Genomic DNA, 26,811 nt, shown 5'->3' on the forward strand with positions numbered 1-26,811 from the left:
GCGCTCATGGCGGGCGGCGGAGCCGGGGACCCGGACCGGGGGGCAGCCGCCGCCGCGGCGCCGCCGGAGACCAGCGAGCACCTCTTCAAGGTGCTGGTGATCGGCGAGCTCGGCGTGGGCAAGACCAGCATCATCAAGCGCTACGTCCACCAGCTCTTCTCCCAGCACTACCGGGCCACCATCGGGGTGGACTTCGCCCTCAAGGTCCTCAACTGGGACAGCAGGACGCTGGTGCGCCTGCAGCTATGGGACATCGCGGGTAAGCGGATGGCGGGAGCCGGGGACGTGCGGGGACCCCGAGGCGGGCGGGCGGCGGCCTCCGGGCAGGGGGCGCCCGCGGGGTTTCCCCGCCGTCGGAAGCCTGGCGCGGGGTGGGGGACGCGGCGCTTGGCTGCCCTCGGTCTCCTTGCTTCTTTCTCTGTCCTCTGCCAGAACTTGCCTGCCGGAGTAAGTTTACAAGAAAGGGGCTAAACCACCTGGAAAGATGGAAGGGGATGTTGGACTCCAGGGGGAATCAGCACAGTGGAACAGGCTTTGGTAATCGAAGAATTTAAAAGCAGAACAAGATAAATAAATGCGTAGAGAAAATGACCCTGGTTAGACGCCTCAGCTCGGTCTTTGGAAAGCTCTGGTGTTTTTAAGAGATAGGAGGCCCTCTCTTTTGGAGCTCTCACCTGACCAGAGGTGAGAAAGCCACGGAGGCTTTTCCCGAGTTTTTAATTCTAAATCTTGACGAGAAAGAGGGAGGGGAAGGGGCTGGCTCCTCTCATTCGCTTTAACATTTTACAGATAAGAACAGAGGTTCAGAGTGGTTGAACGACTTACCCAAAGTTACATTCCTAGTTAGGGACACCCCCAAGACTGGAAACCAGGGTTTCTTTTCAGAAGGGTTTTCATCATCCACTTTGAGTCTGAGACGCTTCCTTGGGAGCGAAACCCCATTCTTTGTACGCCTTGCTCGCATTCCTAGGGCAGGCCACCCAGGCAAAGATTTGAGAAAACTTCTCTTGAAACGTTATGCTCCTCTTCTCCCCTGAACCAACACACCGAGCCCCACTCCTGCCTCCCCACACCCAATATATATTGTTTCCCTGGCATTTGCTTTCCGTTGTCATTTTGGAGCATATTATCCCTGTTTGAGGAGGGTACAGATTCTCCTCACTCTAATGTATGAAAACTTGAACTCTGGCTGGTGTGGTGGGTTGGCTGTGTGCATTTAATAAGCCATTAACTTGGGAAAGTTGAAATATGGAAGTGGTACCAGGAATTACTCTGTTCAATCATTGTGAGTGTTAAGCTCAGTCTGCCTTCGAGATGGGGGCATGTTCAGAGTTAAAGAGACCATCCTTAATCCTCCACTTGTATGACTGAAGCCTGTAAAAGGTGTGGTCACCCAACTGGTGAAGAGTCAAGGACCCAGGTCTGTCTGCTGGGTAGGCTCTTTTCATCAACAGCTTATTACATATGAGATGATGTTGAAGAAATATCACATATATACTTATTTATTTAAGACTAGGCTTCTCTACCTCTGATAGGAAAATATAAATGATGTATGTCACCTCTAAGAAAGGGGGATAGGCAGCCTTTGGGCTCAGCTTGTGTGTTTTGTTTTGTTTTGGTTTTTTTGGTTACAGAAAACAAAATGTTCGTTTGAAAAGTTTTGAAAAGTCATCTTTTGAAGCCAGAGGCTTCTTTCGAAACACTTCCTGCTTTTTCACAGAGCACTTATAAGTAAGAGTATTGCTCCTTGACAAAGTCATGGATTCTAAAGGTTGCCTTACCATGTGATAATCATTCTACCGAAATCTTCAGTGTAGCTGTGAATTTCCATGAAGATGATTTTAAATCTCTGCCTAGGAGAATAGTTGAGTTTGCTTTATTCTTCATGTAAAATAGTGTGGTGTTTAGCAGTTAAATTGTGATTGCGTCCTTCTGCAAGTAAATAAAAGATTTTTTTATGGCACAGTTGTGTTTTTTTAAGCTTCAAGGAAAAATGCTTATATTTGGAGACTTGGGAAAGCAGAAGCATGAGTTAGAGTTTTCTTCCCCTTTTTCATCCTGCTTAACCAGACCTATTTTACCAGGAGGCGAACGTATTCAGTCTCTACCAGACTCTGGTACATATCAGCTTAGGTGGAATTTTCTTGCAGTTTTGCCGAAATCCAAAGCTTGAGCCTTTCCAGGAAGGAGAGCAGACCTTTCAGAATCTCCAAAAGAGATTCCATCCAGCAAGTACACACCAACAGTTAACAAGATTAGAGGTAAACTTATGAGATGATTGGAAATTATACGGTTCATCTTTTAAGTAAGGTTTTCAGCATATAAGGAAAGTAAGAGCAAAAAATAATGTGGCTTTAACTTAAGGTTTAGGGAGCTCTATCATTATCTCTGTCATTAACAAACCAAGGTTTGGTTTGAATATTTGAGCTACTAGTGAATCCTGGCTCATACCATTTGAATTCAGTAGTTATGATGTAATGGAGGCAAAGTGAAGGTCACTCCAAATAGTTCCCCATGGCTAAACATATTTGCCTTGTGTAGCAACAAAGTTGAATCATATTTAATTCTCAAAGGGGGGAGGTATTCCTTGATTGCAAAATAGTAGGTGGAGCTGGCCACTCGACATGACTAACTTAAGGTGTGCTGTTATTACTGGTTAGACTTTAGTTGCTGCTCTAGAAGTGGGAAAGGTGTAAAGAAATTATGTCAGGTCTCTATACTTGAAAGCTCTGGCGAGCGTGACCGGCAGGAATTACCCAAATGTTTTCTGTAAATGTAGCCAAGCAGTTTAAGCTAAAACCTTCAAATTGAGAACCATAGTGACTCATGGATACAGGCCTCATAAATCCTTATTAAATCAAATGAATGCAGTTTTAAAGTACAGATGCAATTTTACACAATTTTGTGTTAGGCAATTCCTTTCTTTTATTTCATATCTGCTTTGAGACTGCTGCTCAACACATTACTGAAATATACTGAAATATTGAAGTCTTTGAGAAGATTTTAAAGAGAGTTTAATAAGTGTATATACTAAATTAAGATGCAGTATCTGATCTTCCTTTTAACATGTATTATGAATGAGTATTTGGCTCACTACTTATTATAAGCTTATTAGCAACTGGAGAATTTTCCAAGTAGGCTGAATGGCTCGTCCAGGCTAAATCTTTTTTTTTTTTTTTAAGCTTGTCCATTTAGATCTAGTATAATTTAGTCTGCATGCATTCATTGCAGTGATTTGCTTTTATAGGGAAGGCCAAATTTTATCTCTGCCTTCTTAGAATGTTCAGCTGGTCCTGAGAATGAAATTAATGTAAGAGCCTGGGTAGCCTATCCCTTCTGCAGCAGATCTTCCCAACCCAGGAATTGAACCGGGGTCTCCTGCATTGCAGGCGAATTCTCTACCAACCGAGCTATCAGGGAAGCTTTATGTGACACCGGAGCCCTCATGAAAGGAAGGACCCCCAAAAGTACAAAACTATAAATGCTTTTATACTAGGTTGAGGAAAGGCAGCTGTAGAAAAATAACCAAACTCTGTGGGATGCTAAAGGAAGATAAGAGCTGTTTTAACAAGATCTGCTTCCGCAGAATTCTCTCTGTTTGATCATCTCTGGTGATGGGCGCAGTTCCTTCCTTCCTTATGGGGAGGACATCTTTCACATGGGAGTTTTATCTCCTGATTTAAGGAAGAAGAAGGGGCGGTTGGAGTACTCATCTTGCCCTTGTTTTTCAAGTGCCTTTAGTTCAAATAATACTTAGGCCATAGTGGCATTAGAGTAGGCAGGGAGCCTATTCTACCTCTCTTCAGTTTTTAGTGTCAAAATTTCTTAATAAAAATCTTCCTTTGGGCCAGAGAACAAATCAGAAACAATGTACTCTGAAATTCATGTAAATAAGATTTATCAGAGCATAAAATTCATGCTTGGAAGACCTTATAAGTTACGTAAACCATCCTTAGATTCACTTTTGAGCCATACTTAGATTCAGTTTCGAGTTTTTTGATTCCCATCTGAAAATAAAATGTTGATCTTGTCTTCCTTGTTCTCTCTCGCATATTGCCAATTGCTATAACTAGTGGTCTCTTCTTGTTTTCTTTGATAACGCTCCAGCTCTTCATGAGCAAGAGCCTGGATTATTATCTCATGCTTTCTTGACCTTCAGAGTGTCTATCAGTCAAGGATTATTAATGTTCAAGTTTTTTCTAAATATAAAGAAGCCGTTCTTTGATGAATTAGTCTCTGTTATATGTAGCCTCTTAGCCCTGCAGTTACTGTCATAGGACTTATTGTGGGTCAGTTACTTAATAATTCATTTAAAAGGATTGAAATAAAGTCTTTTATTACATCTGACTTGTACACTCTTGCCATCTTCAGCCTTATTCTGGCTCAGTTTTGTGCTGAATTCCAAGCAAAGCCTACTATCCCATTTTACATCTTCAAATCTTTCTTATTTCATAAGCCTTGACACACCTTTGGGTTCTCCAGTCTGGACTGTGCTTTCACAAATGCCCAGACAGGAATTTCAACGTAACAGCATATTTGTGTAACTGACATGAAGAAAATCCCACTGGTAATGTCGAGTCTGTTGCTTTTCCTTCTTTTGAATATGTTACTATTCCTAATCGGCCTCAGTTAGCCCAGGTGAGGTAAAAGTTGCTCAGATTAGAGGTACAGAGAGCCAGGTTCTGATAAGAAGTACTAAAATTTGACTTGGCTGCAAGCCATTTGCCTAATCAGTCTATTGTTCGAATAGGGTTAAAGGCTTTTAGAGACCCTATGGTATAAACCCAGGGAGGTGTGGTAAGCTGACCAAGAAAACACAGGTAATCCATGGCACAGGTCTCAGGTCTCTAATAGCAGAATGGATTTTTGTGACATAAACTTTTGTCTAAATTTGCAAATGTTCTGGTTAGCCCTGTTTTGGAGCATATGACTCATATTTCATATCTGTTATAATCATTACCATCTCTTTATGTCATCAGTCCAGAATTTCTAGTTCTTATACTTAATTATGAAGCATACTGCTTCCAAGGCAGACACTTTTTGATTGGCTGCATCTCTCTCTCTCTCTCTCTCTTTTTTTTTTTTTTTTTGTACATTTGGAAAGACACTCCAAACTGTGGACTTCTCTGAAGTTAATGAAGCTATTTTACTGGTATTTGGTATAGAGCACATCCTGGAAAACAAGGCAATAATTACAGCTGTTTGTCTGGACTATTCTGTGATCTCACAGATTAAACCTGTATGCCATGCATTATTCCAGAGGTGCAGTGTTATTTTCAAATATATCTTAGGAATTTCAGCTTTATGTATATGGTATTCTGACCTTCCAAAATGGCAACCCACTCCACTATTCTTGCCTGGAGAATCCCATGGACAAAGGAGCCTGGCTGGCTACAGTCCATCAGATTGCCAAGGGTCAGGCATGACTTAGTGACTAAACAGCAGCAGCAGCATCCTGACCTTCCAGCTTTCTTAAGCTTTTGGTATGTGAATTTCAATGATGATTCTTCTTTTTTAAAAGATATTTTTATTTTGTATTGGAGTATAGCCGATTAACTAACAGTGTTACCGTAGACAGCTTCTTATTCCCTTTTAACATGTACTCAAGGTTTTGTTTTTATTCAAGTGAAATGAGATCACCACATTAGGAGACAATTGCCATTAAAAGAGATAGTTTGTTACTGATAGGAAGGACCATGTCACACCATGCAGGACCACACAGGGAAGCACCAAGGTCATTTAGGAGGCAGAAGGAGCTGGGAGAAAGCAGAGCAAGGGCCAGAGCCTTTTTTTGTGATTTTTGAAGAAAGGAAAGGACCTCGCAGCATAGGCAAGCTGAGCAAGCTTATGATTGGATAGTTTGAAAGATTTCAGTTTGCTGAGGTCTGTAGGGATGGTCCCTAGTTGTCTCAGACCAAGACTCCAAGAGCCTGACCAAAGAGAGCAAGTAGAGGGGAAGGACTCGGGACTGATTGTTTTGAATATTGAAGAGGCGCTCTTAGCAAGTTGTTTGCTCTAATAACTAGATAACCCTGGGCAGGGGGCGGGGGCGGGGGCGGGGGGGGGGGGGCGGGGAGGGCAGTCCCTTCCCTGGCCTACAAGACCCCAAGATGTCAAAGTAATCCTAAAATATATTTTTTAAAAAACCCTGATGTACACATATTTCTAGGCATTTATTAAAATGGACTAAGAGATGAGAAAACGTAATCTTCTAAAGGAAAAAGAAACTTTGAAGGCCTTAGATTTGAGTCCAGGAATAGCGTATCCTCAAAATAGTGAAGATTTCACACTTAATCAACACTTAAGTAGTGGAGAGTGGGCTCAGTCGACAAGTTTAAGTTGCACTATGGCTGTAGAGTCCTTCTCTTAGATGAAGAGGTGGTGAGAAAGTGCTGACCTATGTGAGGAGATTTCTGGAGGTGAGATAAATGATCAAGAAAAAGGTGTTCAGAATTTTATTCTATATTTTCAAAAGAGCTTTTTGCACTTTTTACAGTCACAGAGGCTAGAAACATGTGATTTCTTTACTCTTATTTTGAGAGCGACAAACCACATAAAAAGAAATGGATAGCAGAGGTTTAAGGCTTTGTGTTGGTCTTTCTGACAGGAGATCTTACTCTTCTTCCTCATTTTTTTCACTCACTTCTATCCAGATACTTTTCCTTAAGCATTTTATGTAGTGATTTTTGATTGCTTTGAAATTAAGCTAAATATATATTGGGTGTTTTGGGTTTTTGTGTTTTTTTTTTGTATGACTGTATGGGGCCTGCTCCGTCAGACTCATCTGAGGTGCTTAAATGTATCTTCCTTAGCATCAGCTATAAGCAGAACTGGCTTCATCTGTCAAACATCCCCATAAATCATGGTTTAACAAGAGAAAAGTTAAGTCGCTCATCTAGTAAGTCTGTGGTTGAGCAGTCACAGCTGGTGAACAGAACCATTCATTCTTCATGGACCAAAGCTGACATTTCACCACTCCCTGGCTGTATTCTTTGCCTTTCTGGTTCATTCAGACGCCCATGCCTTGTTGCAAGGGCAGCTGGGAAACCTAGGGCTTTTTCTGTTTGTTTTCAAACTGGACACACTGCTTCCCCAAATAGAATTCTGTGAAGGGGATACTGCAGAGGCAACTAGCAATTTTCCATGCTTAATAAGTCAGAGTTCCTAGGGAGAGGGCCTGTAATTTACCAGGCACCAGGGGTAATCTTTCCCAGGTGGCAATAGTGGTAAAGACCCCACCTGCCAATGCAGGAGACATAAGAGGCACTGGTTCGATTCTGGGTCAGGAAGATCCCCTGGAGGAAGGCACAGCAACCCACTCCAGTAGTCTTGCCTGGAGGATCCCGTGGACAGAGGAGCCGGGTAGGCCACAGTCCATGGGGTTACAAAGAGTCGGACACGACTGAGCAACTGGGCACACACAGCATGGGTGACCTGGTTCATGCTCAAGTTGAGAGCGATGATTCTATCTTGCCTGTGCTGCCCATGCCAGCAGACCCATCCTCTGTTCACTCCACTGAACAAGCTCCTTGACACCCGCCTTTCCTGGCCCCTAAGTTCCTGTCTGTTTTGCGTCACCTGCTCTTTATCTCTGTTGCCGTCTCAAGAGGTGATGTAAGGAGACACGATAAATCACACGACAGAGATGGGCCATGTCTTGCTCTCACTGAATGCTGTACTTAAGAAAGGAAAAAGCCAATATCTCGAACTTCCAAAACTATTCTGACTTTGGACACGAACCCAAAGGGTACTTTGATTTTATTTCTCTCTTTAAATTGATTAAAGTCAGATGTTCTTTTTACAGTGACCACAGAAGATGTAAATAGTTGAATAAACAGACCTTACACTGTGACCTAAATACCACAAAAGCTTGCTCGTCTCTAATTAGCAAAAAGAAAAATCCAGTTTCTGAACTGTTGTGTATCTGGGAATAGGTAATTTGAAGGCTCCTTATCGAGACTGCTGCTGCCATCTCAAAAGGAGTTTGTTTTTCTTTTAGTTTAGGTATTTATCTGTGTTCAGTTTTGTTACTCTCTGGCTTGACAGACGGGTTTGATCTCAGCCTCAGTGGTGGTGGCATGGGCGCAAACGGTACTTTGTACATGATTTAAATAGCAACTTTGCTTCTTCCCCTATAATGCTCTTTTTTCCAAGTGGAACTATATTTCCAAATATAAGCATAGAATCTCAGAGGTAGGAAGTTTTGGTAAAAAAAAACCCTTCATGTAATCACAGCTAACATTTATGAAAAGCTGCTTTCTAGTCACTGTCTCTCAATTTACTTTTTTTTTAATTGAAAAATAATTGCTTTACAACATTGTGTTTGTTTCTGCCACACAGCAGCATGAATCAGATCAGTTCAGTTCAGTCGCTCAGCCGTGGCCTATTCTTTGCAGCCCGGTGGACTGCAGCACGCCAGCTTTCCCAGTCCATCACCAGCTCCTGGAGCTTGCTCAGACTCATGCCCAGGGAGTTGGTAAACCATCTCATCCTCTGTCATCCCCTTCTCCTGCCTTCAATATTTCCCAGAATCAGGGTCTTTTCCAATGAGTCAGTTCTTCCCATCAGTTGGCCAAAATAATGGAGTTTCAGCTTCAGCATCTGTCCTTCCAATGAATATTCAGGGCTTATTTCCTTTAGGATGGACTGGTTGATCTCCTTGCAGTCCAAGGGACTCTCAGGAGTCTTCTCCAACACCACAGTTCAAAAGCATCAATTCTTCAGTGCTCAGCTTTCTTTATAGTCCAACTCTTATATCCATACATGACCACTGGTAAAACCATAGCCTTGACTAGACAGACCTTTGTTGGTAAAGTAACGACTCTGCTTTTGAATATGCTATCTAGGTTGGTCATAACTTTCCTTCCAAGGAATAAGTGTCTCTTAATTTCATGGCTGCAATCACCATGTGCAGTGATTTTGGAGCCCCCAAAAATAAAGTCAGCCACTGTTCCCACTGTTTCCCCATCTATTTACCATGAAGTGATGGGACTGGATGCCATGATCTTAGTTTTCTGATTTTAGTTCATTGATTCCTAAAATGTCAATGTTCTCTCTTGCCGTCTCCTATTTGACCACTAGCCATTTACCTTGATTCATGGACCTAACATTCCAGTTTCCTATGCAATATTGTTCTTTATAGCATCAGACTTTACTTCCAATACCAGTAACATCCACAACTGGGCGTTGTTTTCAATTCATCTCAGCCCCTTCTTTCTTTCTGGAGCTATTTTTTCACTGTTTCCCATATTGGGCAGCTACCAACCTGGGGAGTTCATCTTTCAGGGTCAGATACAGGTATATGTATGTCCCCCTCCCTCCTGAATCCCTCTCTTGTCTACCTCCCCCAACCCCACCCTTCTAGTTTGTCACATAGCGCTAGATTGAGCTCCCTGGGTCACACAGCAAATTCCCATTTGCTATCTGTTTTACATATGTTAATATATATGTTTCTGGGGAAATTACAGTTGAGTAAACTGAGACTCAATAAGGTTAAGGGATTTCCCCAAGGTCTGTACATCTGTAACTTGCAGAGTTAGGGCATGAATCCAGATATTATTGCAAAGGTTTTATGGTCATGTTATATTATCTCTCTTTCTGCTTTACACATGATAGAAAAGAAAACCAGACAAATGAATGGCATTGTGTAAAATCACATGACTCCTTTTACCTTCGTCATGGTACAGTATTAAAATATGAAATTCAGTACATTATTGAATCCAGCCTCATACGGTGCTAATTTGATGCATTAGCTTTTAGACCTGTTTTATTTGAGGGTAATACAGTCATTTGTTTTATGAAAAATTGTGTAAACAAGTGGGGAAATGGGTTTTTAGTTACATTGTTTTATTGGTCAGTATTATGGTAGTTTTTTAATGTAAGGAATTTTTTTTCTTCTAACAATGCCTATAATTTTAGCATGTTAAATATTTAAGTGTAATTCTGGGGAACATTTATAAGGGCTTTATAAAGTAGTAGTATAACAAGTCATTAAATAGATGCCCTAAAAATGACAAAACCTATGTGAAATATAGCTTCTTACATATAAAACCTAAGACCCATTATGACATCACCATATTATCTATATCAAGCTATAAAAATTTTTAATGGCTAGATAAATATCTTTCTAGAACCAGTGACTGGACTTATATTTTGGCTGGATCTTGATCTGTTACCCACCAACCACACAAACGTGTTAAAAATGCTTCATCTCTGAAATGCGTACTGAACTTTAAGGATGTGTTTTTAAAGAACTTTATATGCACTCACTAGAAACTACATTTTTGACCAGTCACCTTAAGCAAGAACATGTAGCTCAGTACTTCTTGTTGTTTGTTGTTTAGTTGCTAAGTCGTGTCCGACCCTTTTGCAGCCCCATGGACTGTAGCCCATGCTCCTCTGTCCATGGGATTTCCCAGGCAAGAATACTGAGTGGGTTGCCTTTTCATTCTCCAGGCAAGAACTCTGGATGAGCAGGATGGATGGATCTTCCTGCCCCAGGGATCTAACCCTATGTTCCCTGCATTGGCAGGTGGATTCTTTACCTCTGAGCCACCTGGGAAGCCCAATAATTCTTAATGGATGGGAAAGGATAAGCATTTATACCTGGAAAGCTAAGCACTGATTGTCTTATTGCTCTGATTTAATTTTCATTGTTTGACTTATATTTTGAATTTCAAATAGCATTTAGAGATATTTAGATTTTTTGGCAAATGGGTACATGAACATAAAGTATTGAGACAAACATTAAAAAATAGTGATTAAAACCATAGAGAAGGCATCTCTGGCCTGTATTTCTGATAAATGTTCAAAATGCAGTATTTTGCTTTCAAATCTGAGAGCAAACATTTCCCTTTGGAAAATTTGCCTACACTAAAAAGAGAGAAGGCAAGCCGTTTTGTGATTTTCTTTTCCTTGATTAGAATACATATTCTTGGAAATGTATCAAGTTGTCTCAACTCCTTCTCAAAGTCATTAGTGTTGGGTACTCCAGATATTGGGGAAGCATTTTAATCCTTTTGCCAACATGTGTACCTTACAGGTCATCATCCATTAGAGTATGTATTACCAAGTCGTGCATCTTAAATGTCTTTGAGCCTAGATGACTAGCACTGTGCTCTTTTTTTCCCTTTCTCATCGCCAAGATATCTAGCTATAATCAGGGTTCCTTCCGCTAGAGAAGGAAGTAACACATCTTTTTAAAGGATAACACATTTTAGAAGCCATTTGGAATATTCAGGCAATATGCCCACAGCAATATGGTTGAAAAAGCCTGTCCCCAGTATCAGCCTAGCTAATGAAGTCATCAGTGAGGCATGTCCTTAGCTGCTGTCGTCAGGCACTTGGGGACACAGAGCAAGCCTGTAACTTTTGTGGCAGGGCTGTGTGTCCTTCAGGAATGTCTTTGCCGGGCTCATGCTACTTTGGATCTGTTTGGAGACACGGAGCCATGGGGAGCAATGTATACTCCAGAAAATGCTTGTCTACCAGATCAGGCAACACTGGATAACACATCAACCTAAGACACTTGAGTAATGTTGTCTCGCTAAGATTTTATTTTCTCATCTTTAAAAATAAGGGAGGTTGGATGAGATAATCTGGAGCAACATCTTCTCAGAAAAGCATAAAGTGGCCCCTCTCCTTCCTGTAAGAGGAGATTACAGCTCTGGTCTAGGAAGGTGGTGTTTGTTGCTCAGAGTTCTCCCCACCATATCTGTACTACTACTACAGACCACGTAAGAGGAAGATCTCCCAGGTTCTGCTGAGTTTCCATATTGCTGTACACTTTCACTCCACACACAGACACACCATGAAACAAGACACATGCAGCTGTCTTTACATTTGATAACTGCATACTTTCTCCTCTAACTGGTCCACTTCCATCACAGGACACAATCCAGGAGCATTCAGCGTTCAGCATGGCAGAAATGTCCTGCTTTTATTTATGTACTTGTGGAAAGAAGAGTCCTAGAATAATAAAAGTTTCTTAGAATAAACTTAAAATGGTTGATTGGCTACCCTCCAAAATTTAAAAAAAAAAAATTGTTAAGATTCCATGGATTTCTAATGCAATTCTAGTTTGCATATGACAGTCTTACCTATTAGCCCTTATTGATCCTTTAGCCCTTATCTGAAGCTAGGAAGGGCTGGCTTCTGCAGTGCTGTAAAAGGGGAAGAACACCTGTTTCTCCTTGTGATGACGCAGTGCTTCTGGGAAACTGCCTCCAGCAGTTAAAATTTAGCCTTTTAGTCCATGGATGGTGAGCATGGCTCTGAGTGGCTGGCTGCCCCCGAGGCATGCAAACTGAAAGTCACAGCATGGAAGTAAAGAAGTAAAGTTTATGAAGATATTATATTTTCATAGTATAAGCATTTGAAAGGCATTTTTTGATGATGTATCTTTCAAAAAGACTAGTAAGATTAGCATACTCACTTCAGTGAATGACATCCCCTTGTTGAATACCATAATATGCTCTTTGTATCTCTGATTACACCTAACACATCATGGCATCACTTGTTTTCTTTCCTCAGATAGCCTGAGATTCTTAGGATCCTATTCATTGTTTCACCAGGGTCTAGCACAGTGCCTGGTATGTAGGAGGAACCTAATACGTGTTTTCTAGTTGAGATCAAATCTAGCTATAAGAAGTAAAAAGATATTTGGGAGTTGTACCAGTCAAGATAAGCTAGGTTGTGGTAGGGTGCCAACAGCCTTAAAGTGAGGAAGATCCCCTGGAGGAGGGCATGGAAACCCACTCCGGTATTCTTACCTGGAGAATCCTATGGACAGCAGAGCCTGGTGGGCTACAGTCCATGGGATTGCGAAGAGTCAGATATGACTGAGTGATTGACACACTTTCACACTCTTTCTACATGTCCTTAGTAGGGAGCAGAAGTAGGGGGATGGTGAGGAATGTGAGGGTGGTTTTTCATTGGAGCCCCTTGAAGACCCAGGCTAAAAGAGGCCCTACCATCTGATACCATCACCTCAAAGGAGGGGTAACCTTGCTGCCACCCGACAAGTGATTCTGCTGGGCAGGGACACTTCTGTCCACATTCCGTGAACACAGCTGGTTTAGTCGGGGCAGGACAGTGTGGTCCTCCATGTATTCAAAAGTGGAGGAAAATGGATTATTCGTGAACATTAGTTGTGTTTTCCACTGGTCTCCTTTGTTTTAGATAGTAATAAGGGAATAGCTAAAATCACCCAAGGAGCAGTCATAACAAAGATACAAGCTGCAATTCTTGTAGGAAAGTTTACTTTCCAGCTTAACAACCGAAAGAGCTTTAGCAACCCTGTGCATTTAAACCTTTAAAACAAGAGAGCTAAATCTAAGTTTCACCTTGTTCAATTTTTGGAGAACAGTTCCATTAATTTTATGTTGAGATTAGTATTCTAAATGAACTCCTTTTATCTTTCTTCACTCCCTAATTCAATGACATGTGTTTTAGAAACTTTTGTTTTTCACTTGTCTTTACCAGTTCAGGAAAATCTCTGAAGCACTTTTGAATTTTTTTTTTAAAAAGAGATTATGAACCCAGTACAGTAGGAAGTATATTTTTCTTATTCTTTTGGAGAATAAGCTACTCCCATAAATGGATGGACTTGGCCTTTTGATGGTGGGTCATTTACATTTGATCCCCATTGCTGTCTTCTGGATTTGGTGATTGCACAATTGTCAGAAAATCATATAACATTAATATTATAGCATAGTTTTCTGATCTATAGCATAGAATTCTGATATTCTAAAATATCAGAAGTGAGAGCTTGGAGGAACTTTGATGGTCTCTAAAGGTCCCTAGAGACAGTTGGCTAATTTAAACAGACAACATTATTTCCTGGGGTAGCTTGACCGTCTGGTGCTTGATGTTTCATTCTCTAGGATGGTTGTACTTTTCTCAAGTTCATTTTCCTTTGCAAACCATTTTCACCACTTTGAGGTAAAACACTTAACTACCTAATAATTTAAGGCTTTGCCATGTGTGAAAGTGAACACATTAGCTGCTCAGTCGTATCTCTGCACACTGTGGACTATAGCCTGCCAGGCTCCACTGTCCATGGGATTCTCCAGGCAAGAATACTGGAGTGGATTGCCAGTTCCTTCTCCAAGAGATCTTCCTGACCTAGGGATTGAACTTGCGTCTTCTGCATTGGCAGGCATATTCCTTACCTCTGAGCCACCAGGGAAGCCCAGTGATAGTACTTAGCTAGTATTTATTCAGCGCTCACTTATGGACCTGGCGTTTTACGCTCTTTGAACTTGAAGTATAACCTACACGCAGAGAAGTTAAGGGTGTAGCTTCATGAATTTTATATACTACTCCTAGTAAAGGTATAGACTGTCCCTAAACCCTTAGCACAGAAATCATTAAACTATTTTTGTAAAGTTCCTGATAGTAATTATTTTAGGCTTTGTGACCCATTTACTCTCTATTGCAACAACTCAACTCCACCATTATAGAATGAAATCAGGCATATAATATGTAAATAGATGAGGGTGATATTCCAATAAAACTTTATTTAGCTGAGTTCTGCCAAACTCAGCCCTGAATATACTCCCAGCAAGGCATTTTACATTTAACTTCCCACTGACCATATATAAAGTAGGTATTTTTTATAGCTTTATTGTGATATAGTTGACATAGAGTAAACGGTACAATTTTATAAGTTTTACACTGGGGAAATATCACCATAGTCAAGACTGCAAGCATTTTTTATCATTTGAAATATAATTTCTCTAATCCATTCCCCACCCTTGTCCAACATAATCAACTGATCTGCTTTCTCTTACTGTATTACTGTAGTTTCTGATTTTTTGGTATTTGCTATAAGTAGACTCACAGCATTACCTCCTCCTCCTCTGGCCTGGTTATTTTGACTCAGCATAATTATTCTGAGATTCATCCATGTTGTTATATTTATTTATAATTTGTTCCTTTCCTTTTTTATTGTTGAGTTGTGGTCCGTTGTATGAATATACCATAGTTTATTCATTGCTATGTGAATAGACATTTGGGTTGCTTCCAGTTGGGGGCTATTAAAAATGAAGCTCCTCTGAGCAGTCGTGAGCATGCCTTTGTATAGATGTGCACCTTGATTTTGTTAGCAAATACCTAGGAGTGGGATAGCTTGGTTGTATGCTAGATATATGCTTACATTTTTGAGAAAGTATCAAATTGTTTTCCAACATTTCCACACTATTTTTAAGTATTATTCTTTCCAGCTGTATGAGAGCTCCAGTTGCTCCACAACTTCACCAGCACTTGGTATAGTCAGACTTTTTCATTCTAGCCTTTCTTGTGGGTATAAAGGATCAACTTAATTGTGGTTTAAAACCAATGTTTAATAATTTTGAGCATCATTTCTTTGGCTTATTTATCATCATATAAATTCTTTGGTAAAGTATTTTAATATTTTGCTTATTCTATCAAATTCTTTTTTGTTCTCTTATTTTGGAGTTCTGAGAATTCTGTGTATTTTAAGTATGTTTTTTAAATCAGATATAATATATATCTACTTTTTTCTCCAAGTTTGTGCCTTTACTTTTCATTTGCTTAACAGTGTTGTTGTTGTTCAGCCTGCTCAGTCCTGACTGACTCTTTGCAACCCCATGGACTGCAGTACCTCAGGCTTCCCTGTCCTTCACTATCTCCCACAGTTTGCTCAAACTCATGTCCATTGAGTTGGTGATGCTGTCCAACCATCTCATTCTCTATTGCCCTCTTCTCCTACTGTCCTCAGTTTTTCCCAGCATCAGGGTCTTTTCCAGTGAGTTGGCTCTTCTCATCAGGTGGCAAAGTATTAGAGTTTCAGCTTCAGCGTCAGTCCTTCCAGTGAATATTCAGAGTTGATTTCCTTTAGGATTGACAGGTTGGATCTCCTTGCAGTTCAAGGAACTCTCAAGTGTCTTCTCTAGTACCACAATTCGAAAGCATCAATTCTTCAACACTCAGCTTTCTTTATGGTCCCAGTCTCACATATGTACATGACTACTGGTAAAACCAACAAAGGTCCATCTAGTCAAAGCTATGGTTTTTCCAGTAGTCATGTACAGATGTGAGAGTTGGACTACAAAGAAAGCTGAGCACCAAAGAATTGATGCTTTTGAACTGTAGTATTGGAGAAGTCTCATGAGAGTTCCTTGAATTGCAAGGAGATCCAACCAGTCCATCATAAAGGATATCAGTCCTGAATATTCATTGGAAGGACTGACGCTAAAGCTGAAACTCCAATACTTTGGCCACCTGATGTGAGGAACTGACTCATTGGAAAAGACCCTGATTCTGGGAAAGATTGAAGGCAGGAGGAGAAGGGGATACCAGAGGATGAGATGGTTGGATGACATCACCAACTCAATGGACATGAGTTTTAATTACCTCTGGGAGTTGGTGATGAACAGGGAAGCCTGGTGTGCTGTGGTCCATGGGGTCGCAAAGAGTCAGACATGACGGAGCAACTGAACTGAACTGGTAAAACCATAACTTCGACTATATGGACCCTTGTTGGCAAAATTATGTCTCTGCTTTTTAATACACTGTCTAGGTTTATCATAGATTTCTTCCAAGGAGCAAGTGCCTTTTAATTTCATGGCTGCAGTCACTGTCTACAGTGATTTCGGAGCCCAGGAATATAAAGTCTGTCACTATTTCCACTTTTTCCCCATCTATTTGCCATGAAGTGATGGGACTGGATGCTATGATCTTAATTTTTTGAATATTGAATTTTCAGCCAGCTTTTTCACTCTCTTTCACTTTCATCAAGAGGCTCTTTAGCTCTCTTCTCTTTCTGCCATTAGAGTGGTATTATCTGAGAGTCTGAGGTTATTGATATTTCTCCCATCAATCTTCATTCTAGCTTGTGATTCATCCAGCCCAGCGTTTCACATGATGTACTCTGCATATAGGTTAAATAAGCAGGGTGACAGTATACAGCCTTGACATACTCCTTTCCCAATTTGGAACCAGTCCACTGTTCCGTGTCCGGTTCTATTTCTTCTTGCCCGGCATACGGGTTTCTCAAGATGCAGGTAAGGTAGTCTGGTATTCCCATTGCTTTAAGACTTTTCCACAGTTTTTGTGATCCACACAGTTAAAGGCTTTAGCGTAGTCAGTGAAGCAGATGTTTTTCTGTTTGCTTTTTCTATGATACAACGGATGTTGGCAATTTGATCTCTGGTTCCTCTGCCTTTTCTAAATCCAACTTGTACACTTAGAATTTCTTGGTTCACATACTGCTGAAGCCCAACTTGAAGGATTTTTAGCATTACCTTGCTAGCAATGTGAAATGTGCCCAATTGTACGATAATTGAAACATTCATTGGCATGGCTTTTCTTTGAAATTGGAATGAAAACTGACCTTTTCCAGTCCTGTGGCCACTGCTGAATTTTCCAAATTTGCTGACACATTGACTGCAGCACTTTGATAGCATCATCTTTTAGGATTTGAAATAGCTCATCTGGAATTCCATCATGTCCACCAGTTTTGTTTGTATTTGGGCTTCCCTGATGTCTCAGTTGGTAAAGAATCTGCCTGCAGTGAAAGAGACCCAGGTTTGATCTCTGGGTCAGGAAGATCCCTGGGAGAAGGGAATGGCCACCCACTCCAGTATTCTTGCCTGGAGAATTCCATGGACAGAGCCTGGCAGGCTACAATCCATGGGATTGCAAAGAGTCGGACACTACTGAGTGACTAACATTATTCTGTTAGGGCGTTGCTGTTTCTGTCCTTTACGTTGCCCATCTTATCTTTGCATGGAATGCTTAACAGTGTAATTGGCACCGTTTAGATTTGTCATATATGGTGGTGTTAGAAAGCACACTGTCTGCTGTGAGCATGTCAAGGAGGATTGAATCCTGGCCCTGGAACTAGAATGGGTATTTTAAGTCACAAGATCCTCCTCAAAAATGCCTTGTCTCAAACATTTGTTTTCTTATGGTTTAACCAGAAATTTTATATGAATATAAACTTGTATGTTCACTAACACAGCTGATAAAAAGAAATATTTGGGGCGGGAATTTACAGATGATTCTAGAAACAAAAGTCACTAGACCGCAATAGTTCTTCATAACTTCTGGATTTCTATATACGTTTGTTAGTTTGGCACCTTACCCTCTTCTAAATGAAAGGGTAACCCAAAGGAATGTTTTTATATAATTATGTAATTATCTTGTTATCGGGACTAAGTTAGTAGTACTAATTTCTCTTATTGCTGTAGTTTCATATAAAATAATTAAAATTGAGAAAAATCAAAATCATTGGTAGTGTGTGCTCTCTGTTTGAAATTAGGTGCACCTTAATGCATCTGCGCAGTGTTTACAAAATGGTGATACTGACCTTGAATGGTTGGCCTGTTCTCTGCCAGCATGCCTTGTGTGATAATTAAATGTACATTAATGGAAAAGGATACAACATGAGCTTTTTATAAATGTCAGCATTGTGAGCAAATAAACTAAATAGTTGGCTGGTCAGATTTACATCACTAATAATATATGAACACAATAATGACATTTCTCATGTGACTGTTCATTATAACAAAATTTGGAACTCTGAACTATCACAGTACAGCTTTAGATAAGCCGCTCTGGGGAGCAGTCATAAACTAGATGAACTCTGTTTATCCATTTAAGCTTGACTATTGCATTCTTCTTCAATTATTCCATTAAATAATATCTAAAAATGTATGATGGCATAGAATTTGGAGGAGAAAAATGATTAATTTAGGGGACAGCTTTGCTTTCTTCACTACCAGTACAATTAGATAAAAGCTTGTTTTTCATTGTATGTTTTAATAGGAAAATGTTCCATCATAACACATGTTTTTATCATTAGACAAAGAGTTATAAATCTTAGATTTGTAGTGACTGCAGTCATTTTCCCTTAGCACTATAGTCAGTAATTTGCCCCACTAAAGGTAAGAGCTTTAGAAGTCAGGGCAGCTGCGGGATAGGTCAGAATGACAGGCATGTTTGCACACACATGTGGGAGTCAGGAGATCCAGTCTTAGTCCCATCTTCTTTAGTTGGAGCTGTTGGAGTCCTGGCCAAGCAGCCTTTGCATGTTTTTCTATCTGTCAGATGAAGAAAAGAATTCTTCCTAAATCAATATCAGATCATAAGTGAATGCTTTGCCAAGACCTATATGCTATGTTTGATGGTAGATTTTTTTTCCAAAAAAAAGTGTTTAACATGTTAAGCTATTTTAAAAGTACAATGATATCCTAAGAGCTCTGTAGTTGATCCTTCTTTTAACAACACAGTTGTACCACGTTTTACTAAAGTAATGGTTTTGCACATCTACCTTCTTAGAGGAGAACAGTCTTGCATTTCGAGTCAAAAGTGAGAAAGTACCATTTATATATATATATACTATCAGGTGTTAAAAAGATGGCTAGTGGGAAGTTGCTGTCCATCATAGGGAGCCCAGCCTGGCACTCTGTAACTTCCTAGAGAAGTGGGATGGGAGAAGGGAGGGAGGCTCAAGAGGAAAGGAGTATATGTATAATTACTGATTCGCACTGTTGTACTGCAGATACTAGCACAGAGTTGTGAAGTAATTATCCTCCTTTAAAAAAAATTTAAAAAGGAAAAGGAAAGTGGGTTTTGCTGGAGATGTGAAAAAAGAGGAGTTAAGAACATGAGCCTCTTTATCTCAGGTCCAGGCCTAATCTTTTTGACTAGCGTTTTACCCACCACTCTTATCTTCTTCCTGCAAGTCTATTTGCTTCTATTCTTGTCTCTTCCCTCCACACCCAACTTTCTTTTTTTTCTTTAGTACCTCTCTTAGACCAAGGCGAGTGAGGGGGGACATGATGGATTCTGTAGCTGTAAGGACTGACATCTTGATGCTTATGGAGAATGTAGTGTACATGCACAGAGGACATAAAACAAGGTAACTGTGTCCTGAAAGCAGGTGATCAGCCACTTCTGCCCTATGGGTTGTGGTTCTGTGTGTGTGTCCTTGATCCCACCCATCTCTGTTGCTCTGGAATGACAGATGCATTTACAGCATTATTCTTAGGGTTAAAAAGGGTTATATCTAAATATAGCCTCTGACCAAATTTTAAGTTTTTGATGTCTCACTGCATTTATTTCTAGGACAGGAGCGTTTTGGCAACATGACCCGAGTATATTACAAAGAAGCTGTTGGTGCCTTCGTTGTCTTTGATATTTCGAGAGGTTCCACGTTTGATGCTGTTTTAAAATGGAAAAGTGATCTGGATAGTAAAGTACATCTTCCAAACGGCAGCCCTATTCCCGCTGTCCTTTTAGCTAACAAATGTGACCAGAAAAAGGAGAGTGGCCAGACTCCTTCCCAGATGGACCAGTTCTGCAAAGAACATGGCTTCACAGGATGGTTTGAAACCTCTGCGAAGGTGAGCTCTGCTGTGTGTTTGTATCTGCTCTGCAGTTAACTCATACATCTGACCTGTAACTGTAAAGGATTTAGACAGATTTACCCGAGTGTTTTTCGGAAGCCTAGTGAAAGGTGAAGCATAGATATGTTACAGCTTATTTCAGTCAGCTGCAGGAAGGCTTTCAGAATTGGCTACTAGGGAGGTGAATAGAAGGGCAGATTTTACATTAAAATAAAAATCAGTATTATTAGAGCAAAGAGCAAATGACATTTTCGGTGAGTTTGAGTCCTTAAACAAAGTGCTTTTCATGCACCCTGGAGTTTATGGGGTACGAAGTATATTGTCAAGTACAACTAATTTTGATTTTTACAGAAGACTTAACAAAACGTAGGGACATAGGCGTCCTTAGTGAAGATGTAAGTCGTGGGCAGGACTAACAAAGACATTGAAAAGGTCAGAGACAAGATGTATTCAGATGATGTTGGAGCAACTGTAGATCAAATGTGTATGAAAAATTTGAGCAAAAGGGAAGCATCAACAATTATGACATATTTTGTCATGAACAGTAGAATAAGATGTTCTTTCAACCATGATGGAAAACTGGATAAAATATTTTTTGAAGAAAAATACAGATTGGCTGATGAAAATCTTAATAGTCTAGATATACTGGAAATCAAAAGTGAAAATCTCAAGCACAAAATTTTGTGCTGGAGTGTATTTATATGCATTGCAAGTTTCACTTTAGAGGTCCAATAACAATCAGACATGGAAGAATGATGAAATGTTGGTGAAATTCTGTGATGATGACAAACTTGAAACCAAACTGATATAATTTTAACCCAGTTTCAGCTTTTAGCGTACTTCAGTGAATTTCTTAGGTATAGAGAGGATTTAGATGGATTTACCCAAGCAGTTTATATATATATATATATATATATATATATATATATATATATATATTTTCCCCTCCAAATCACCTACTTACCAGGTTACTTTTAGCTTTATTAGAAACCCACCCTAAAAGTGGAAGATTATTTGCTGCCACTGAAGATGAGAATAATGAAAGCAAACCTATGGGAGACTACACAAAATGTGCTCTGAAAATATTGTGATGGAGGAGTCATTGGGAAGAACAGTGTCTGCTAGAGGCAGAAGTGTTTACTTCTAAGCTAAAGGCTATTTATTATATAATAAATCTACTCTATTATAAATTAAAATTTAGTTTCATATTTAAAAAGTAGTGGTGGAACAGAGATGAAGCCCAGAGGTGTACTGCATGAGCACTCAGCCAAACAGGAAGGAAGAGATTGCAGAAGGGACGGCTTTTCATAGAAGCACTTGTTCTGGGAGCCATGCCCTCTGTCTTCTCTCTGCATCTGTCAAGGGATTTGCTTTACTTCCCAGCTTTGTTGGAAAAAAATTAGTGGTGTGTGTAAATGTTTACTAGAGCAAGAGATTTGACAGAGAAGATGCATGCATTACAGATAAAAATTCCTCTTCTTTTTTTTAAAAATTAATCATTCAGGTAATAAATCCAAATTTCTCCCCAGAATCTAGATGGAAGATTCATAAACAATAGCATCACGTGGCATGTAGCCTGAGACTGTAAGTCATCAGCTTCATTATATGTATAGACAGGGTAGCTTGTAGAAGTAAAAAGGAAAATATTCATATGTTCTGTGCCTTCCTACAAATATATTTCCTACAGATTTCCTTAGTGATGAGTATTTCAAGAGAAATATAATATAAAATTTTGTTAAAATTTTTAGTCAAGGCTTAAAGTACTGCCTACACGCCACTAAACATCTCTGATTCTGAGCTGACCAGCAAATAGCTTCAAAATGATTTCTGCTAGACTTGCAGGGATCTGAATTTCTGATAGGAACACAGCCAAAAGGCAAGTTTAAATTCATGAGCTTCATCTCTTCACCTTTATGGCAAATAATGGATTTCCAATATGAAAGTGTGTGACTAATTACACTATAGCATGGGACTTTCTGTTCTTAATGAGTTACAATTAGATGCAATTAGAGAATGTTTTAATTATTTGGTATAATGGGGATGGTGGAGACTGAGGGACATTAGGGCATTTAAAGATCAATACTTTAATTAAAGTTGATGCTTACCTTAGGAGTAGAGGTAAAAAAAAAAAAAAAAAAGCTTGTGTTGGTGCTAGAACAGATACCTGAATAAATAGCACAGGTCTTTACTTTTCAGACAGAGTTCTCACTGTCTGAGAAAGTTACAACAAATAAGGGAGAAGCCTAGAATGAACCTTGTGGTATTGAGTTGGAATGTCCATAAGAACTTAACATATATATACACATACATATGTATATAAATTCTGTGTTTATGTGTATATGTGTGTGTGCATATACACACATACACACATATATGTATAAACAGATAAACATAGAGGCAGATACCAACATATATATTGTTCAGTCACTTAGTTCGTGTCTGATTCTTTGAGACCTATGGATGCAGCACGCCAGGCTTCCCCTGTCCTCCACTGTCTCCTGGAGTTTGCTCAAACTCATGTCCATTGAGTCGATGATGCCATCCAACCATCTCATCCTCTGTCATCCCCTTCTCTTCTTCAGTTCAGTTCAGTTGCTCAGTCATGTCAGACTCTTTGCAACCCCATGAATTGCAGCACGCCAGGTCTCCCTGCCCATCACCAACTCCCAGAGTTCACCCAAACCCATGTCCATCGAGTCAGTGATGCCATCCAGCCATCTCGTCCTCTGCCGTCCCCTTCTCCTCCTGCCCCCAATCCCTCCCAGCTTCAGAGTCTTTTCCAATAAGTCAACTCTTCGCATGAGGTGGCCAAAGTACTGGAGTTTCAGCTTTAGCATCAGTCCTTCCAAAGAACACCCAGGATTGATCTCCTTTAGAATGAACTTCTCTTCTTAGCCTCAGTCTTTCCCAGCATCAGGGTCTTTTTCAATGAGTGGCTCTTCACATCAAGTATCCAAAGTATTGGAGCCTCAGCTTCAGCATCAGTCCTTCCAATAAGTATTCAGGATTGATTTCCTTTAGGATGGACTGGTTGGATCTCCTTGCAGTCCAAGGGACTCTCAAGAGTCTTCTCCAGCATCACAATTCAAAAACATCACATATTTCCTGGGTGTGTCTGCTGAAGATGTTTAGAAGCCATAATGACACAGAACTCATGAATTTACAAGTCCTCAGAATCTGGTTTTTAAATACAGTTATCCAGTAACTAGTGGAACAAGGAAAGTAAAGATGTGCCTGAGGTGTTCTGTGGTGCCAGAAGCTCAGGAAACACAATGATGGAAACATGTCAAAAAGACACAGGCCCCTGCTTGTAAGAGCTCCAAAATCTAAGATGAGATTGAACAACAAAGTAAATGATTATTGTTATGGATCTAATCCATAGAATAAAGTAATAATCCGTGACATGAACAAACAAGTGACTAAATGGGAGAGAAGAGAAAAAACTCTTCCTAACTGTAGAATTCCAAATCATAAATGAAGAAATGATGGAGATAGAAAGTCACCATTAAATATAACAGTAATACTTGTTCCATGGAGAAAATTAATTGACGTCAAAATGAGTAGGGAAAGATATGGTGAAAAACAGGGTATTTACACATTTGTACTTACTAAGTACAAAGTGAAAAATAGTCCCTTTTCAGTGGAGAAGGCTGGCAGACATGAACTCAAACAAGTGTGCCTCCTCTGCCGCTGAAAAGAGCACATTGGGTTTAGTCGCTCAGTCGTGTCTGACTCTTTGCGACCCCATGGCTCCTTTGTCCATGGGATTTTCCAGACGAGAATAATGGAATGGGTTGCCATTTCCTCCTCCAGGGAATCTTCCCGGCCCAGGGATGAAACCTGTTTCTCTTGTATTGCCAGGCAGTTTCTTTACCGTGGAGCCATGTGGGAAGTTCATAAGTATATGTTTACGTATTTTCCACAATAGCTTTAGAAATGTCTATCAGTTACTACTACCTCTACTTTATAAATAAGCACAGTTTTTGCTATGTGTTACTTATTATATATGCGATGACAGCATATGAATCAGTCATACAAATATGATAGCTAGTGATTCCTTAGAGCATCCTTAACATCTCACCCACAACATTGTTTCAGCTCAGTTTATACACATCAACTAAAAGTCATAATTTGCAGGCAGGGATGGGGAAGTGATATGCTGCATTTATCATATTTTAATGTGGTTTGAACCCTTTAACATTTTTTTCCACAAGGTATCCCAAATACTGGAGGTAGATGTTCAAGAACAGATTATTGAGTTTTGTTTTGATATCTGTAAAGTGAAAAGTGAAAGTGAAGTGGCTCAGTCATGTCTGACACTTTGCAACCCCATGGACTGTAGCCTACCAGGCTTCTCAGTCCATGTGATTTTCCAGGCAAGAATACTGGAGTGGGTTGCCATTTCCTTCTCCAGGGGATCTTCCTGACCCAGGGATCGAACCTGGGTCTCCCGCATTGCGGGAAGATGCTTTACCCTCTGAGCCACCAGGATAGCCCTTTTATATCTGTGCTTTCACTTATGTGGCTGGCAGCCTAGAGCAGGATTCATCATCTTCAGCCATGGAGATAGTTCATTGAACCTCAGCGCCAAAGTTTAAAACATTAAAAAACAAGAACATCAGAAAGAGGGATCCTTTGTAGGAAGAAGAGGGTTCTCTAGACCTGTTAGGCAATAGTATTGACTCTCAGCAAACAGTTTTAATATTGGAGCAGGAGATGGAGCTGTCCTTACCATGCCTCTGTGACACACTTTCCTAGTTTCTAGTAATACTCTTAATGCTTTCCTCTAAGAATTAATCCTTGTTTCTGCCCTGTAGGATAATGTCAACATCGATGAAGCAGCCCGGTTCCTGGTGGAGAACATTCTTGCCAACCACCAAAGCTTCCCTAACGAAGAAAACGATGGCAGAATTAAACTGGACGAGGAGACTGTGAAAAAAGAGGGCAAGACCCAGTGTTGCTGACTTGGCGTCTGCTTCTCTCCTGCGGGTGCGGCCTGACTGACTGGAAGCAAAGTCCTGAAACTGGATTGCAGATGGTGGATGCTCTGCTCTGTAAATCTGCCCAGGGCTGTGCCTGAAAATGAATGACGCCACCCTGGGAGCCTGAGACTTTCTGAAAAGGACCCTGGCCGAGGAGTCCTGCCAATGGCTCCTCCCCTTCACCCTGAACACTTAGGCATCTGCTGTTGTTGCCATCATATTCAGGATGTTTACGTCCTTTTCAACAACTTTTAAAATAACAGTTGCTCAGTATTTGTTAAGACTTACAAGTTGTGACTTTCAGTGTGAAAGCTGGATGGTAATAAACTTTCCTGCAGCCTCACTGTAGTTTCATGAGTCTATATTTTTGTCCCATCCTCATATTTGAGAGAGGCTTTTGGACTCTTAGGGCTTCCCCTGGTGGCTCAGATGGCAAAGAATCTGCCTGTAATGCAGGAGACCCGGGTTCAACCCCTGGGTCAGGAAGATCCCTTGGAGAAAGGAATGGTTACCCACTCCAGTATTCTTGCCTGGAGAATCCCATGGACGAAGGAGCCTGGTGAGCTACAGTCCATGGGGTTGCAAAGAGTCAGACACGACTGAGCAACTATCACTTTCTAGACTCAGCCATGGAAAGCTGGAAGTTTCTGTTTAGCAATCTATTTTTCTAGCCAGAACTTTGGTACTTCATGTAAAATTGTTATTCTTAAAATATTATAATTTAACTAGCCCTGGCTAGTGTAAGCATGTGATTATTCCCCTTAAATACCTTAAAATCCCCTCCTAAGGACTCAAGAAGCACTCCCACCACCCTGGCTTTCTGATCTGGTTGCCACCAGTTGGAAACAATATAAATGAACATCCCTCCTCTCTCCTTTGTCAGTTCTCTCCTCTCTTCTTTCTGTGTGTTTGTTGATAACTAAGAACTCGACTGACATTACTATTGTAGTTCTAACTAGTCCTTTCAAATCTGTAATAATGCTTTAGGAGAGAATTTATTTCTAAGTGTGTACAATTAAATTAAGATTTCTATAGCAGGCATTGTGAAAGAAATTGGGTCACATGGTTTTACACGAAGTTTTGAACATTTATAGTGCATGAGAAACTTAAAAGCAGGGTCACAATATTTGTGTTGTCATTTAACCCAATTCAGGAAAAGAATAAATGTTTTGACTGAAACTTTTGTTTTGAATTCATGCAGTTCTAGAAAGGTCATTTGGTGTAGACTTTTCTGCCTTAGAAAAGTCTGTGTCTGTTCCTTTTGCCTTTACTTTTCTTTTGCCCTTTATCTTTAAGGGAGGTGGTATCATATGAAAGTTTCAACTTATCTCTTTCAAAGGAAATTTAAAGGTTATCTATGACATCCCAAAACCAGTGCACAATGAGGCCTTGTATATTAAGCTTGAGCTCAAATAGGAAAGAGCTATACATTTATTTAGCAGGGGAAAACTAGC

General features: G+C 40.2%; 1 protein-coding gene across 1 annotated transcript; it reads left to right on the plus strand.

Moving 5' to 3' along the window:
- Positions 1–6: 6 nt before the first annotated feature.
- On the plus strand, positions 7–26,405 carry RAB32 (RAB32, member RAS oncogene family). The gene is made up of 3 exons (XM_052645926.1): positions 7–259; positions 20,095–20,372; positions 25,193–26,405. The coding sequence occupies exons 1-3, from the start codon at positions 7–9 to the stop codon at positions 25,337–25,339; spliced, it is 678 nt and encodes a 225-aa protein (XP_052501886.1). The 3' UTR covers positions 25,340–26,405.
- Positions 26,406–26,811: the final 406 nt, after the last annotated feature.

This window comes from Budorcas taxicolor, chromosome 9 (genome assembly GCF_023091745.1).
Source record: "Budorcas taxicolor isolate Tak-1 chromosome 9, Takin1.1, whole genome shotgun sequence".
In the NCBI taxonomy this organism is placed as follows: domain Eukaryota; kingdom Metazoa; phylum Chordata; class Mammalia; order Artiodactyla; family Bovidae; genus Budorcas; species Budorcas taxicolor.